Source organism: Phaenicophaeus curvirostris, chromosome 1 (assembly GCF_032191515.1).
Source record: "Phaenicophaeus curvirostris isolate KB17595 chromosome 1, BPBGC_Pcur_1.0, whole genome shotgun sequence".
Taxonomy (NCBI): domain Eukaryota; kingdom Metazoa; phylum Chordata; class Aves; order Cuculiformes; family Cuculidae; genus Phaenicophaeus; species Phaenicophaeus curvirostris.
The window spans coordinates 44,386,589-44,401,682 of NC_091392.1; the positions used below are offsets into that span (position 1 = coordinate 44,386,589).

General features: G+C 46.4%; 1 protein-coding gene across 1 annotated transcript; it reads left to right on the top strand.

Moving 5' to 3' along the window:
• Positions 1-243: 243 nt before the first annotated feature.
• Positions 244-14,811, top strand: IL2RB (interleukin 2 receptor subunit beta). Its single transcript, XM_069856397.1, has 10 exons — positions 244-480; positions 1,748-1,845; positions 2,151-2,277; positions 3,827-3,932; positions 5,026-5,134; positions 6,087-6,235; positions 6,661-6,832; positions 8,587-8,683; positions 10,487-10,571; positions 11,941-14,811. The coding sequence occupies exons 2-10, from the start codon at positions 1,764-1,766 to the stop codon at positions 12,766-12,768; spliced, it is 1,755 nt and encodes a 584-aa protein (XP_069712498.1). The 5' UTR covers positions 244-480; positions 1,748-1,763; the 3' UTR covers positions 12,769-14,811.
• Positions 14,812-15,094: the final 283 nt, after the last annotated feature.

The following is a 15,094-nucleotide window of genomic DNA, read 5'->3' on the forward strand; positions in this document are numbered from 1 at the left end:
TCCTTCTCTCTTTTGCTTCCCAGAAATAGTTACAACTGGTCCCAGTATGTCTGAGCACTGTGAGCTAACACCTGATTCCTCCACCCTTGTTTCTGCACCTATTGCTTTACCAGCAGGAAGTAGGACGTGGTTTGGGGCTTTTTATTCTCGGCCTCACTAGCCTTTTCGATACTTCAGGGCCTCGTCTCAGTCTGAGAAGGCAAGAAAGCAGCAGCTTCCTGTGCAAAGGTGAGAGGGAGAAGACGGAGGGACCATGCATATGTGAGAGGAACAGCTCTACAGCACAACTGCTGGGCTGGAGGCATCTCTATCGCTCCAGCAGCACTGGCTAACAGCTGAACATGCATTGAGCTGGGATATCCACCTCCATCCCTCTCCCTTCCCCTCTCCCAGCTCTCCTCACAGCTGACAGCCAGTACCTGCTTCCATCCGACCCTTCAACCTAGTCCAACTGGACCATCGGGTGCCTGGATCCGAAAGGTAAAAGGGGTGATGCCAGCTCTCTCCCACATGGGGGTGGCTGATCTGAGAAGTGTCTTGGAAGGAGTTTCAGTCTGACAAACTGAATCTCACCGTTGGGGAGGGTTGAGCACATATTTATCTCTCTGTCTTTCCACAGTCCTCTCAAATCATACCTCACATCTCACAACCACACCGGCTGCTTTCTTTCTCTCTTTCTCTCCCCTTTCATCTGTTAATGTGTTGTTGTCAAGTTTTTCTTCCTCCGAACTTAATCTTTTATCTCAATGGGAATCGATACTATGCCTCATGCCAGCCCTTTATAAACTCTCTCTTCCCCCACCCCTGGCAATCCCTGCAGCGACCAGCAAGACTTGTCTTGGTTTGCTCAGCCCTGCCTGGGCTAGAGACCTGCTGAGAGGTGAGGGCGATCCTTTCTCCCGTGGACAGAGACAGACCTTGAGATACAGGTGTCCAGGTGGATGAGGAGAGGGGGAGGCTTGGATGAGAAGCCCGTAAACCGTATCTTTCTCATATGGAGCATGGCTAAATACAGGCTATGAGGAGTCTCCCCGGGTGCATAAGTGGATGAGGAGTATTGCAGGATTTCCTTATTAAAAAGCCCAAATTTTCTGCTATACCTAAATGCACAGCTCCTTCCAAGGCAGTGCAGGGTCTACTTGGAAAGGATGGTGCATGGTTCGTGCATGACTATGTAATATTTTGTGATACGATAAAGCCATGACTTTCCAGAACCTGGTAAACTCCTCCTTCTCCCTGGTTTCCTCCTATGTTCCAAACAAGCCATTCAAAACCTACCTCTTAAGCCATGAACTCTGCAACTAATTTTTGTCAGCTGCAGCCAGAGACCTCTCTAACTCAGCAAGTACCTAGTTATTTCAGCCTTACCAAAAAAAGAAGCTCTTCAAGCAGCAAGCCATGCACAACCAAGGCAGTATTCTCTACCTGAGTCAGCAAGCAGCCTGAAACAATGCACATGAACTCCTGTGCACTCACACACATTTCCAGAAGGCATTACTGCTGCAACAGCCTGTCTGTGTTGCACTGCAAATGCTTTCAGTGCTGAGCAAAGCACCCAAGGCAGGAAAACAACGAGGTGCCGAGGGCAATGCACGCACTCCAGAGTGAAAAGATTATAAGCTTCTGAGCCTGGAAGGCTGGCACTTGCTTTGGGCCCTGCCCTGGAACAGTGGATGTCTCCTGTGAGATGACATCTGCCTAATTTGCATTGCTGAGCTGTGCTGGGGGGGCGTCTTCTCTCTTTCAGCGTGTCACCAGTACAGATGAAGCCCTCTCTGCTGCTTCTGTGTCACATCTGGCTGTTCAGCCTCATGACTCTCTCATGGACATTAGACTCGACACAAGGTAAGAAGCAATTCCTTTCACCTGTGCCAGGTGGTTGAGCAAGGAGGGGGTTCAGCTGCAGGAGTGTGCATGCCATGGTGTGTGCTTGAGTTGTAATGTACAGCCAGAGGAGGTTGTAGTAGTTAAAGGTCTCTTATGAGCACATCAGCCTCCGGAGTGGCTCTGCCTTTCTTACTTGGAGAGAGTTATCCAGCAGAGGAATCAGTCTGTAGTTTTGGATGGGCAGAATTATCTGGGGTGATAGTTCATACCAAACGCCACTGCTAATTCAGCCACACTGCTGTCCATCTCTTCTCTGCTGGCAGGTGCCCCCAGCCTAACTTGTTGGTATGACTCGCGGGCAGCTCTCTTCTGTGACTGGAAGCCTGGCAGGGACCTGGTTGAAGCACCGTGCCATCTGGAGATTTTATCAAATTTAGCTCTTTGTGACAGGTGGGTGACTGGAGAAGGTGAGGTAAGCCAATGTTTTGATTGAAAAGTGTCCTGGAAATTTAACTGCTTAACATAAATGTAGGCTTCCCCTCCATAAGACTGTGGTATTGGAGTCACACAGCCGAGGGGCTTTGTCTTGAACTCTGTTTCTAAACCCACCTGGGCTGAGATGCTCACCAGTGCTCAAACAGTGTTTGTGATCTGATGGTTCCAAAGTGTTTAGCACAGCCCATCTTCCAGCTCCATGGTTCTGCCTGTGCTTCTTTTTCCAAAAAACCCCTTTTACCTGATAGTGACTCTAAGATCTGAAAGGTATTTTCAATGGAAAAGGAGAATACATAGAGATGGGGGTGGACAAGGTGGAATTAAAGTTATACAGAGGCCATTTACCCATTGCCAGGAAGAGCTGGAATGTTGAACTGTGAGTGACAATAAATGAAGGAAAATATTATTTCCCTTATCTCCTTAGTCCTTTCGTATCTCTCAGTTCATGATGTTTTCCTCTCCCACACGTCTTCCAGTGGAGGAATAGTTGCATGGTCAGTACCGCAGTCAGGGCTAGCTGAGTCTCTGTGGTCTCCAAATATGACATCTCCATCCAAAAGACTTATCAGCCTCCCCTTGGGCTTTCCTGGGTGCCTGAGATAAGGAGAGGCTCAGTGTGATTTTGGCAGTGGGTGGGTTGCTCATGACTGTCACAGAGACGCCTCCAAGAGGATGAGATTAACAAATGTATAACGAGGCCAGGTGCATGGACCTAGAAAGTCAAAACTTCTATGTTGCTCCACGAGTATGAATCACAGAGGCTGGGGCTGGAATTTGGGCTGGATTTGGAACTGTGCCATTGCTTGAACAGGGGTCTAAGACTCCACCTCTCCCCACCATCAGCAAGCCCCAGGCTCGATCTGACATTACGTCTGGAGCAGCCAGCTCAGCCTGATAACCCTTCAGCTGCAACACCACCAATGTTCTCCTGCTCTGTCACCCCCTGTGCTATAGCTCGGCTTCAGCTGCCCAGTCACACTTGTCAGGGCAGAAGAGAGGTCATGGTGTAGTGCTGTCAAGGTCCTGTCTGACTGGGGTGTGACCTGGTTCAGAAGATACGTCGCACTCAGTATCTGAGATGCTACAGGGCTCAATGGCTTTAAGTAGACCTGTAAGCCCTAGAGGGGCTGAAACAGGCATCTGTCTCCCAGGGCTACATTGGCACAATCGTGGACAGCAGGTACGTTTAGGCTCTGCATGCCCTTTGTAATGAACAGATATCAGAGAAGGCAGCAAGGGGGTTTTGTGAAGACTTGGAAACTGGAAACCCCTGTCACGTTTGGCTTGAAATAAATGGGATGCATTGACTCTCTATGTGCCAGCACACAAAATTTATCTGAGTGAGGCAGTAGGGAGAGAAAGTGGGGTTACATCCTTGGTGTAACCTGTCCAGATAACATGGTAGGATGCAAAATGCTTTGAAAGACCTTCAGTGCTACATAAGGTTTGGTTAAATACAAAACAGCCTGCCCAGCTCACTGGTGTTCTCCTGCTTAAAATCCAGGTTATTTCCCTTACCTGAAAAATTCAAGGAGCACTGTGAATTACCCATGGCAGAACACATGACAGGACTGAGGAGATGCATCAAGACCTTCAGCAGTAACAGTAATGTGAGTAATTCATCTGGGATGTTATGACTAATGACAAGGTGGAAAGGTTATATATGTGAATTTTTGGATGTATAAACAGTGTGACACCTAGGAGCAGTATAAAAATCCCAAACCCAATCCTTAACTCCAGTTCTGGGGTGGCGCTTGAAGTTGTATGTTGTTTATAATGTATTGCCTTTGTGGTTTCCTCTGGTGAGAGGACTGGCTTCATTGTGAGCTGGGCCATGCTGTCCTGACACGTGCAGAAGAGGTGCACAATAAATCAATCACATGCAATGTCCAATGTCTCAGTTACCTGGGCTTGGCCCTAATCCCTTCCTCTGAGGAGAGATGGATATCACCACCAGCTCTGAGGTCACCTCTTGACTTCATTTTCCTTGAAGATATCAGTGCCATTTTCCAGATCATTAACAACTGGGAAGCCTGGTTAGATGTGTCAAATGCAAGATGCAACACCAACACACCACTGGAGCTAATGGTGATGCAAATCCTGTAGCTATTATTCTTTATTTAAATTAGTCTTTTTAGACTCACTATGTACTTACAAGCTAATTCTTCTTATTGATAAAGTCACAAGCAGTTCAAACAATGGACAAGCTTTCTTACGTTTACACATCATGTGAAAAGACAAATTTTAGGGTTGGTATACGCTCTAAAACCTTTTCTTTCTAATCAAGCTAATTTTGCTATTGCTTATTTAGTATCATTGCATTGGAAGAGTAATATTTAATACTAATGTCATCTCAACCTCACCAATTAACACAAAATGTTTTAGTAAAAATATTCTTTCTCATTAGATGTCTCATAGAAAGTACTTTTTTCCTGCTTAGTCAGTACATCCAGCAATCCCAGCAAACTAGCATAACACAATATTTTTGTGCCATTCTTGCCAATGAATCAAAAAAAATTCTAACCATATCAAGTATAAATCTTTGGTTCCTCATTCACCGTCAAGGCTTATGCCTTTCAGCCACAAATATAATCCATATTTGTTGCCAAGTATTCCTAAACCTCTTCTACACAGGCAATGCTTAGAGATATGAATGCCCATTGATGAGGCTTCAGTGTCACCAATGGTAGATTTTCCTTGCAGACTCAATGCTTCACCACTGCAGATCGCCTGAAGATGTCTGTCCATTGTCAAATTGGTGAGAAAAGGACCGTACCTGTGCAAATAGAAGATTTCAGTCCACTTGCAAATAGTGAGTACTTATCTATCCTACAGTCTCCTAAGGTTCCCCACAAAATGATAGCTAATTTCTCTTGCCCATCCACTCCTGTGCAATTCCCATTGCTGATTTTAGACTTAGGTCTTTTCCTTGTCCCCTGCTACAGCTTGCACAGGTGAACCACGTTGACTTCTGCCGCTTGTACCTCTAACATGCAGTGTCATGCCAGGCACCTCTTGTCCTGCCCTGGGACACTGTTAAATGAGCGTGCTAGGAGTTCTGGCTTCAAACAGGCAACAACAGCTCAGTTGACATGAAAAATGTGTGCTGCTTCTCCCCTGCCCCTCCTACTAGATGTGTGCTTCCACCTTCCTTTAAGCCAGCTTTGGCATGCACCAATTTTTGTTGAAAGGACTCAACTCACTAATCCAGCAGAAATGCATCTGTTTTGGGCGTTTATTTTTTTTTTCTGGGTGTGTGAGTTTATCTGGCTCAAGGAGGTGTCCAACAGAGCTGCTGCAAGGTGGATGTAAGATGGCATGGTTACAGTTAGGGATTGGGAAGAATTAGCCTAGGCAGCCTGTGTAACTCCATCCCCTGTGGCTGCAGCTCTCTGGAAGAGCAGCTGAGAAGCAGCTGTTTCCTCAGTCATGCTCCATTCCTGTTCATACAATTGCCTCGTGGGTCACTAGTACAAGAAAGGATGCATGGTCCTATGGGATTGATTGCACTGACTGCAGGGAGCACTCCCCCAGGCTCACAGGAGCATCCAACTTTAATGTAGCCCAGGGATAACAGCCTTTTGCTTTCAGTGACAGTGGGGAAGAAGGAGGAATAGAAAGGGGGAACTTGCTAGCCGTCTCACGTGGCCGTGGCTGCCTGGAGTCTAGGAGCACAGTCAAAATACAAACCCTACTGCAACGAGGTTTGCCTGTTATGGACAGACGGCACAGAGGTATCAGCCCTGCTCTTTCTCTCATTCCAGTAAAGCTGAGGCCTCCAGGAAATCTTCAGCTGGCTAGAAAAACTGAAAACACCTACAACTTAACATGGAGCTTGAATATTTCCTCTCATTATTTGGATGGGGAGCGGGAATATCAAGTGCGGTACCGAACCACGAGTCAGTCCTGGGAGGTGAGTACAGAGTGGAGCACTGAGACCTGTCATTGTATGAATCCTGGTCTTCTTTATGTTATCTAGGACTTGCTCCTGCCCCCTTGAACAGAAACAATTCTAGTGCAACTGGAAAGCAGATGACACTCCCGCTACCCTTTTATCTGTGTCACCTGCTGCCAGTGTTTGGTGATGACATGGAGGTAGATGGGAATCCTGCTCTACTTAGCGCTCTCACAAAGAAATCCAGGCAATTCCAGGACAGACCTGAAAGGGATGCAAAAAGCAAAGCAAAGAAGGCTTGTCCTTCAGGGAGAGCAAGCAGTGCGCAAGGTGTTGAGATCTGAGGCAGGTCCTCTTTGAGGGCCTTGGAAGATATGGGTAGTATGTGACACTGTAAGGCACGGCAGAGTGCTGATGATGCTCTAATTTTGCCCTTCTTCCAGGAGGCCAAGAACTTCACCATTGTGCAGGACCAGATGTGGGTGGTGTTTGAGAGCCTCTCTCCTGATTTAAAATATGAGGCAGCTGTCCGTGCAAGACCAAGTGCCTCAAGTATCCACAAAGGCGTGTGGAGCGACTGGAGTGAGACAATACTGTGGAGGACACCTGCCAACCGTAAGGATATGTCAGGCCCCCTTCAGGGAGGGGAAGGAGGGAACACAGGGAAAATAAGGTAGAAGGGCCAAGCAGGTTGAGAAGCTGGAGGGAGATGTGTAGGGAGGATAGTGTTATTTGAAGGGCAATAGAAAGGTTACAAATTTTCTGTCCCTCCTTATCTGTTAGGTCAGACTGGCTCAAAAGGATTTAAGGACAAAGAACCTCTAACCCCAAAAGAGCTCCTCTGACTTCCAAAAGCCAGCAAAAATCCATAAGATATAAATCAGGCACTCCTTCAGAGCAGTAAGGCCAGATATCTGACCTGCAGAAGCAGTGCCCAGGACTGGTATTTTCCCAGGTGCTCCTGTGACACAGGAACATAAATCCAGCTTTCTAAAATCAGCCAGTTAATTGGAATCATTGATCAGTGAAATGCAGTTAAACAAAAAACTCAGCTCCTGAACAAATAGAGACCTGAGCCTAGGAAGCAAAGTCTCACAGAGAATGAAAGAGACTGATACGCACTTAAGTCCCTTCCAAAAAGGTCTGCGGAGACTTGCATCAGTCATAACCATTAACCGCATCATGGATAACTCGTCCAGCCATGAAAGAGAGTGCCCCGAGCAAATCTCTTCGTTGAATCATTGGCTGTGGTCTCTGTCATTTCTTTTCCGAAAAATAAACAGATGGAGGTTATTCCTTCTCATGTCACCCCGACTCTGCCCCTTCTCAGCCCCTCCCTGTTGGCCCTGCGTTGGTATAAACAGAATAGCTATGTTTAGAAAGGGCACTGTGTTGCTGTGGTGATCAAATTTTGACACTGTGTGATGTCAATGAATAGGATACAGCCGCAACCAGTTGTCATAGCAACCAAGACCCAAAGATAACCAGGGTACCAGCGGCAGAGGAGGCAAAGTGATCTTCGTAGCATCTCAAGGACAGGCAAAGGAGGAATGTCCTAAAAATGTCCCTCCTTCTTTTATTTTGATCTGCTCCCTCACAACAACTCCAGGGGAGCTCTGCAGGCCCGGACCAGGGGATACCTGGGGGTGGCAGGCAGAGGAGTCAGGCACCAGAATAGCAAGGTCAAGCAAAATTGCACTGCGGAGATGTGTGTAGAAGCGCCAGATTAAGAAAAGTTTGAGATAATGCCAGAAAACATGAGTAGCGCTGGCAGTGCTGGCAATGTGGGAGCTGAGTTTCTTTCTCATAACCCTATGATCCAAGTACCAAAATCATCATGTGGTGGAAAGTTGCAGCCTTCATAACTTCCTAAAGCTTTTCCATACCTCTGCAAAGAGAGACGTCAGTTCTTTGACCCCTAAACTTCTCCATCCTTGGTTCTCCTGCCTTCTCAAAGACCCATAAACTCCATGACTTTGCCTCCCCTGCTGTTTCAAGTCTCCAGTCCCACTTAAGCTTATTTTAGGACTTTCTGGTTTCTTTTGCGTTAAGAGAGGCAGGTTGATGGACAATTCAACGAGTAGACTGTGCCACCTCATCTGTGGCAGTCTCCCAGCTGTAGTACTGTTATGGACAGGGACCTCAAGCAGTTCAGCACAAATTATCTGTTAAGTGATGCCAAGTAGACTTTGAAACTCATCTCTCTCAAAGGTGTCCTACACAGCACAGCAGAACTCATTCCTCTGACCTGTATTTTATAATTTTATATCACCAATCAGCTTGAACTGCCATGGGAGGTCTGCAGCTCCTACTTTCAGAATCCTGGCTAAATTTTCATAGCAACTCCCTCATTCTCTCTCAACTTGCAGAAACATCCCAGCCATTCCTGCCAGCTCTCATAGCAAGCACTTGCATCTTTGTGATCATTGGGACTGCCTTCCTTATTAACTTACGGACCCTGAAATGGTAAATGAGAATCAAGCTTTCCTTTCTGTTCGTCTCTTGTATCTTGTGTGTCTTCTCAAAACCAGTGTTATTTTTCACTTGGCATTACCAGGATGGAGAGTGATTTAAACAACATGGTTTATAGCCCAGCCTTTTGAGGGTGATATTTGTCTGGGGAGATATATCACTACCAAAGATAATGTGGTTTCACCACTATCATCATATTGTGCCATGCTCCTGTGACCTAGTGCCATGCCCTGGCTGAATTCAAAACTGTTGCTTCAGTAGTTCTGTTGCCCATGGGTTAGAGTGGTGTTCCCTGACAGGGATGAACACTCATGGCCTCTTAAAAAGCAGGACACTGGGCTAAGCATTCCCTCAGTAGAAAAGACAAAACAAGCCTATGTACTGCTGCCTTCTCACATAGTCAAACACTCCAGCAAGAGGTCAGTCAGGACATGCTGATATTTGGTCTGTAGTCAAAACAGGGAGCGCAATCCTTCCTCTCCCTGGTCTGTGAGTCCTGAAGTGTCTCATCCCATACTGGTAAACATCTACATGATGCTTTAAAGATCTCTTTGCCAGAGCTTCTACTTAGGCACTGATTTTATTCAGGACTGAAAGTGTCTCACAAGTTTACTTTGTGCAATAATACGGAGAGTGACGTGTCAGCATGGCAAGGCTAGAAATGGCCTCCATTTTTTTCATCACAGGCAAAGACGGTGATTTGTTTCATGGCAGGGAGCAAGGAGAAATGTTCTCGGGGATGAGGCAGCAAAGGCTGGGTTGGCTTCTCTCTGAGGAGAGAAGGAGATGCATATTGAAGGAAGATGGATACTGAGAAAGTCACTGGTCATTGTGTTTTACCTTGAGTCATAACACAAGGGGGAGGAAGTGCTAACTATACAGCACAGAGAGAGATAAAAAAGGCTCCTTTCTCCACAGAGTATAATTAACCTGGGGGAACTGGATGGAGGATAATGCTGAGGTAAGATCCAAGGAAGGATTAGACATGCATGAATAAAAATAGCATCTGCAGTGATGTAAGGTAGTTTATATGCAAGAACTAGCAAATTCTGATGCTTCAGAGTGTATACTGATTGCCTCCAGAGGTCAGGAGGGTTTTTCCTCAGAGCATCCCACACTAAAGCTTCAGCAAAGAGCTGACAGGATCAGCCATTGTGTCTGAGGGACTGAGGAGCAGATTAGATCGCTTCATGCTGCCTCAGGATAACATGCTGGATCCAGTAAAGTAGAGGCCACTAGGCTGGCATGAGAAATGCTCAGGTGGCTTGCATGACCAGTGCATCCTAGCTATGCCATCCAGCATCCTGATAATGAGACAGACAGTTGTGGCACAGCTTTGACCACTATGGCCCCATTCAGGCCTTGTCATCTGAGCCATTGTGGTGGCAGCAAAGCAGACTGGGGGCAACTCACAACAGCTAGAACTGGGAAACAAAGGAGTCTTGCCCAGCTTATCATTAGGATGAGGGACTAAGGAGGCAAGCGGAGAGGCTGAGGTGACCAGCCAAGACAGGGAAGAAATCAGTGAACTGCTGGTTGTGCTTCTCTAAGGAAAAGACAGAGCAGAGAATACTGTTCAATGCCAGGTTTAACAGCTTCATCTCTATATCTCTCATCCCTGAACTACTACATTTCAGCCCCCTCAAGAGCAAGGAGATCCCTCAAGCTTGTTCTTATTTTACCCCCCCCATGCCAGGGTAGTGCCCATGAGCTGCAACGTTCTCTCTTATGCCCACCACAGTGCCAGACTGGTCAGGATCAGGTCCTGCTTCATTCTTCTCATTCTCTTCTCTCAAGGTTTAAGAAGATCTTGAAGATTCACATCCCAGACCCTGAGAAGTTCTTTCCCCCACTCGTTTCTGTTCACGGAGGTGACATTCAGGTATGGGACTGGGGATGGAGCCACATGATTATGAAGGAGAAAGGAGGAAATGAGCATCTGGCTACACATAGCTGGTTGCCAGACCTACATCTGCACACACAACACATGCCTGTAGCACTGGCTGCTGTGTTCTCCACTCGAGTTTTATTTTCTCACCTTCTAAAACCCAACACTCAGCTGAGGTATCTCTAATTACAGAACTGAGAAAGGGCAAACCGCACAAACCTCAGCACCCTGCTCCCCCAAAGGGGAGCCTGAGAGAAAAGAAGGGACCTATGGGAGGGACCTTGACCTCTCAGATCCCTTTGCACCCGACTTCAATCCGTCCCTCCCTGCCCTAGGCTGCCCAGCTTTTCCTCACATTTCCTGGTGTGTTCCTCCCCTCCTGGCTGTGAGCCTTTCCTCTGCTCCTGATGTGAATTGCTATCATGCTGGATGGTACTTGGCTGTTTTCTGCATTGTGCATTCTTACTGTCTCCTTCTCTCTTTATCCACCCCTACTTTGTCCCTTCCCCTAATCTCTCTGTGAGTACCGGCAGCTGCAAGGAGACAATTACCGCTCCCCATGGTGTTAAAGGATGCAAGATGTGGGAGGTGATTCCAAGGAACCTGTCACTTTAAGTTGGGTGGAAATAAACAGCAAAGGGTCCAGAGGACAGCAAAGTTTTGGAAAAGCCTAAGTGCAAAAAGTCTTAGAAAGCTTAAACTACAGGGGAAGAGTGGGAACCTGTGAGGGTGGGATGGTGCAGCAGACACTGAAGACAGTTTCTCAGTGCAGAAAGAACCAGAAAAATTGGCTTTACTGGCCATGAAGGCAATGAAGTTGCATGGTATCAAAACCAGTGTATTTTTAAGGACAATGATGTACTGCAGAATGTCACTTACGATAAGCATGGAAATCTAGGCACAAGGAGCCTGGAAGAACACTTTGGAAAAGAAATCTGCATAGGCCCATGTAGATGTATCAGAAGCTGATTCAGAACCTAGGAATAGGTTGCATGATATGCATCTCAGTACTGCTTTTCATGCTTTCACCTCCAGTTCATCTTATAGTCCTGAAATGTTTTTTTTCTTCCTTTCACTTTAATCCTCCATCCTCTATTCCCTCCCTTCAGAAATCCCATAATGTAGGCTTGCAAAATCTGTTCTTGATTTTGAAGACACAGAAAGTTATACTCTTTCTGAAAATCCTACATATGAGACATCACATATGTGAATTTCCCTCCCCACCACCTCTGGCAACTCTTGCTTGAACAGAGAAAAGGTCACTTTATTGCTGTGGGCACTCAGGAGAAGAAACCTTTGGTTCTTCTCTCAGAGTTATACTTTGTGTGTTAACAGTCTTTATCATGTGTTTCTTCCCCATCAGAAATGGCTCTCCTCCCCATTCTCCACATCTTCCTACTGTGTGAACAGCACAACCCCAGAGATCTCTGTGCTCGAGGTGATGCAGAAGAATGACCAGGAATCACAGCTTCTACTTTCCAAGGGAACCCTGACTCCTGATCCACCTTTAGAAACCAGTGGGCATTCTGTATCCAGCTGCTTCACCAACCAAGGCTACTTCTTCTTCCACCTTCCCAACTCCCTTGAGATTGAGCCCTGTCAGGTCTACTTCACCTATGAGCCTTTTACCCAGGAGGGCGGTGGCAGTGAGGATGGCAAGCCTTACCATGCTCTCCCCTCCCCAGACCTCTGCACAGTAGCAGAGGACACGCCTGTGTTGTTTCATAACTTTCTCCACTGCAACAGGGTGACCCAGGTCTTCCAAAACAGCTTCTTTGTGGAAGAGACAGAAGGTGAAGCCCAACAGGCCACAACTATTTCTGGGGCTCTCCAGTCAAGTGAAGGCACCTCACCAACACCAGTTCTCAAACAGGATGAGAATGTGATGGACAAGGCAGCTTTACAACCTGCTGAGGCCCTATGCCAGCTAAACACTGACTTTCCTGACCCACCAGACCTGCATGACAGTGATGCTATCGATGTAACAGAAGGGGGTATGAAGACAGGCCCTCCAGCTGGCCCCTGTACACCAGCAGCACATGCTACTTCTTCTTTCTCTCAGACTCCACCTCTAAAGCAAACCCAGGATGAGGACCCATGCAGAACGGCCTTTTCCAGCCAGGTTCCAAACACTGGTGCCTACCTTTCTCTGAGGGACCTCCAAAGCCAGTACAGCCATTGCTCTGTCTAGGATCTGCCTGGAGGAAATGCACAGGTGGAAAAGGCATTCTCTGCAGAGAAGGCACGATGAACAGTTCTTCTATTTGGGACATGAACATGACTTCAGCATCAAACCCAATGGGACTGTTCTTTAATGAGGCTGGAAAACATAATTACCCTAGAGGGTTGCAAGACCAGAAAAGGGATAGGATGGGCAAGGTGTAAATTCATAGATGGATTACATGGGTAGCACTAGTTTCCAAGGAAAAATGTGAAATGAAAGCACATTTTGCATGGAGAACTGGGCTAGTGGACAGTAAAGCAGTACATGGAGAATGATAAAGACACAATAAAGCTGTTCAGTGCCAAGACAGCTAATGGAGATGTAAAAGCCTGGTTCTTAGGCAATATAGGCCAACAAGGACTCACCTTCATAACTGAACCTATTTCTCTGCTATTACTGTATCCAGTGGAGTAGAAACCCCTTCCCACACTGCTGAAGTGCTATTCTGAACCTCACCAGTTTTTTTTTTCCTTCTCAGCTTCCAGCAGGAGGCTGTGCCAGCTCTTCCACAATAGCACTCAGAATTGAGGGTGAGAAGGCACATGGTCCATTTGCCTCATATCAGCCTAAAAGCCTCTAATGGAAAGGAGAAATGCCTGAACAGGTGGATGAGATTTTGAACAGGGGACAGCAGCACTATAGTCAGTGCTGAGACCAGCGATGAAATGGATGAAGATATGTCCTCCTGACTGACCGAAGGTATATTTTTTTCTGTCACGTCTCCACTTCAGGTTTTAATCAGAACTTGTATTCTGAGTTACTCAGTCCAGCTTAAGGCTTGATTCTCTAAGGTCAGCTCAGAGCCACAACTGTGTCAGCTGTATGAGCAGCACAGTGTGAAAGAAATACCCATGACTGGGTTAAAAATAGTGGGGAATTCCCCTCTCCCCACCTTTTTTTCCCCCAGGTCTGATGATGGCAGTAAAAAGAACAGACACAATTTCCCATTCTTGCTGCAATATTTTTCATGAAATCGAAAGCATTTCTGCCCTGCTGGTAGAATACAGTTATTTGACTATGATAAGCTGATTGCAGAATAGTTCATCCCACATCCTGTATTAGTGGAAAACATCGCAACGGTACTGCCCATTCCTTCCATTGCTTAAGGGAAACCACTGCCTAATTAGCGGCAAAGATGTAGTAAATGAGCCCAGAAAACTAACCCATGAATCAGCACCTTTGATGAAAAGAAAACTTCAATCCACTCACAAAGAAAGGGGATAGAAAAAGCTACTTTTTTTCCCCCTCTGCATTTGCTGCTCTGGGTTGAGAAAAAGCAGAAGAAAAGTAGCGAGGCAAAGGAAGCCAAGCTGTTGTGGTTGCATCCATCCCTGCATTCAGCATCTGTACCATCTGTCCATTTTCTTTTTCTATTCATCATGGGAAAAAAACCCAAGCCTGTCATAAAGGTCTTTCTTCTAAGAGTTTTTATATTGAAAGTGTCAAGGATATCAAACTTATTGGTACTTCTACCACCCCTATGAGTATCACCCGGAACTAATTCTTCCCTACCTCTGTACAAGCATTGAGCTTCCTCTTTGTTGGTCCCACACTGTCACACAACCTTGCACTGTGCAGCCTGAATGTCATTGAGAGTCCCAGCCATGGAGTCACCCACTGAGTTGGCTTTCACCTCAAAATCGCTGCTCAAAGGAGTTGAGCCTATCTGCAGCTGAGAGGCTGGGGGAGCTCTACCTCTCCTCTCATCAGCTTCTTCACCACCTCCATCAAGGCATGGACTGCTTCGTTGTCTCCAGAAGACAATAAGTGAAGAGGACCCCACAGCTTCCTAGATAAGGAAGCACAAGGCTTGTCCAGCTGTTTGGTGTACTTTGGAAGTCTTCTCAGACAGACTTCAAAGACACCTAAACACTTACTGCTGATGGGCAATTTGCTATCTTACACGGGCCGAGGATCCCTTTGGTACTTATGGTTATCCTGTCCCAATGTAGGTCTTCATAAGCTTCTCAATTATTCTTGCTGCTAAGATAAGTACAAAATAAAAATGTTGCCTCTTTGTAAATAAAAGAAATACTAAGGAATCTACGGTGTTCTTCTGTCCTTAGAGGTGGGGGAAAGGATTAATATCTTTTCTAAATAGGGTACCAGGCAAAGCTTTGCCCTGACCAGTATACCTTTAGCCTTTCCTCCTAGTCCCTTCACCAAGGGACTCAGCCACCTAAAATAGAAGGCTGAGTTAGAAGTGATCCTGCTTCAGGCCTCCAAGGACTATCTTGTTGGCTTGGTATTTCCCCCAGCCCCAACTCACAGACTTGTGAAAATGCTGACAGCT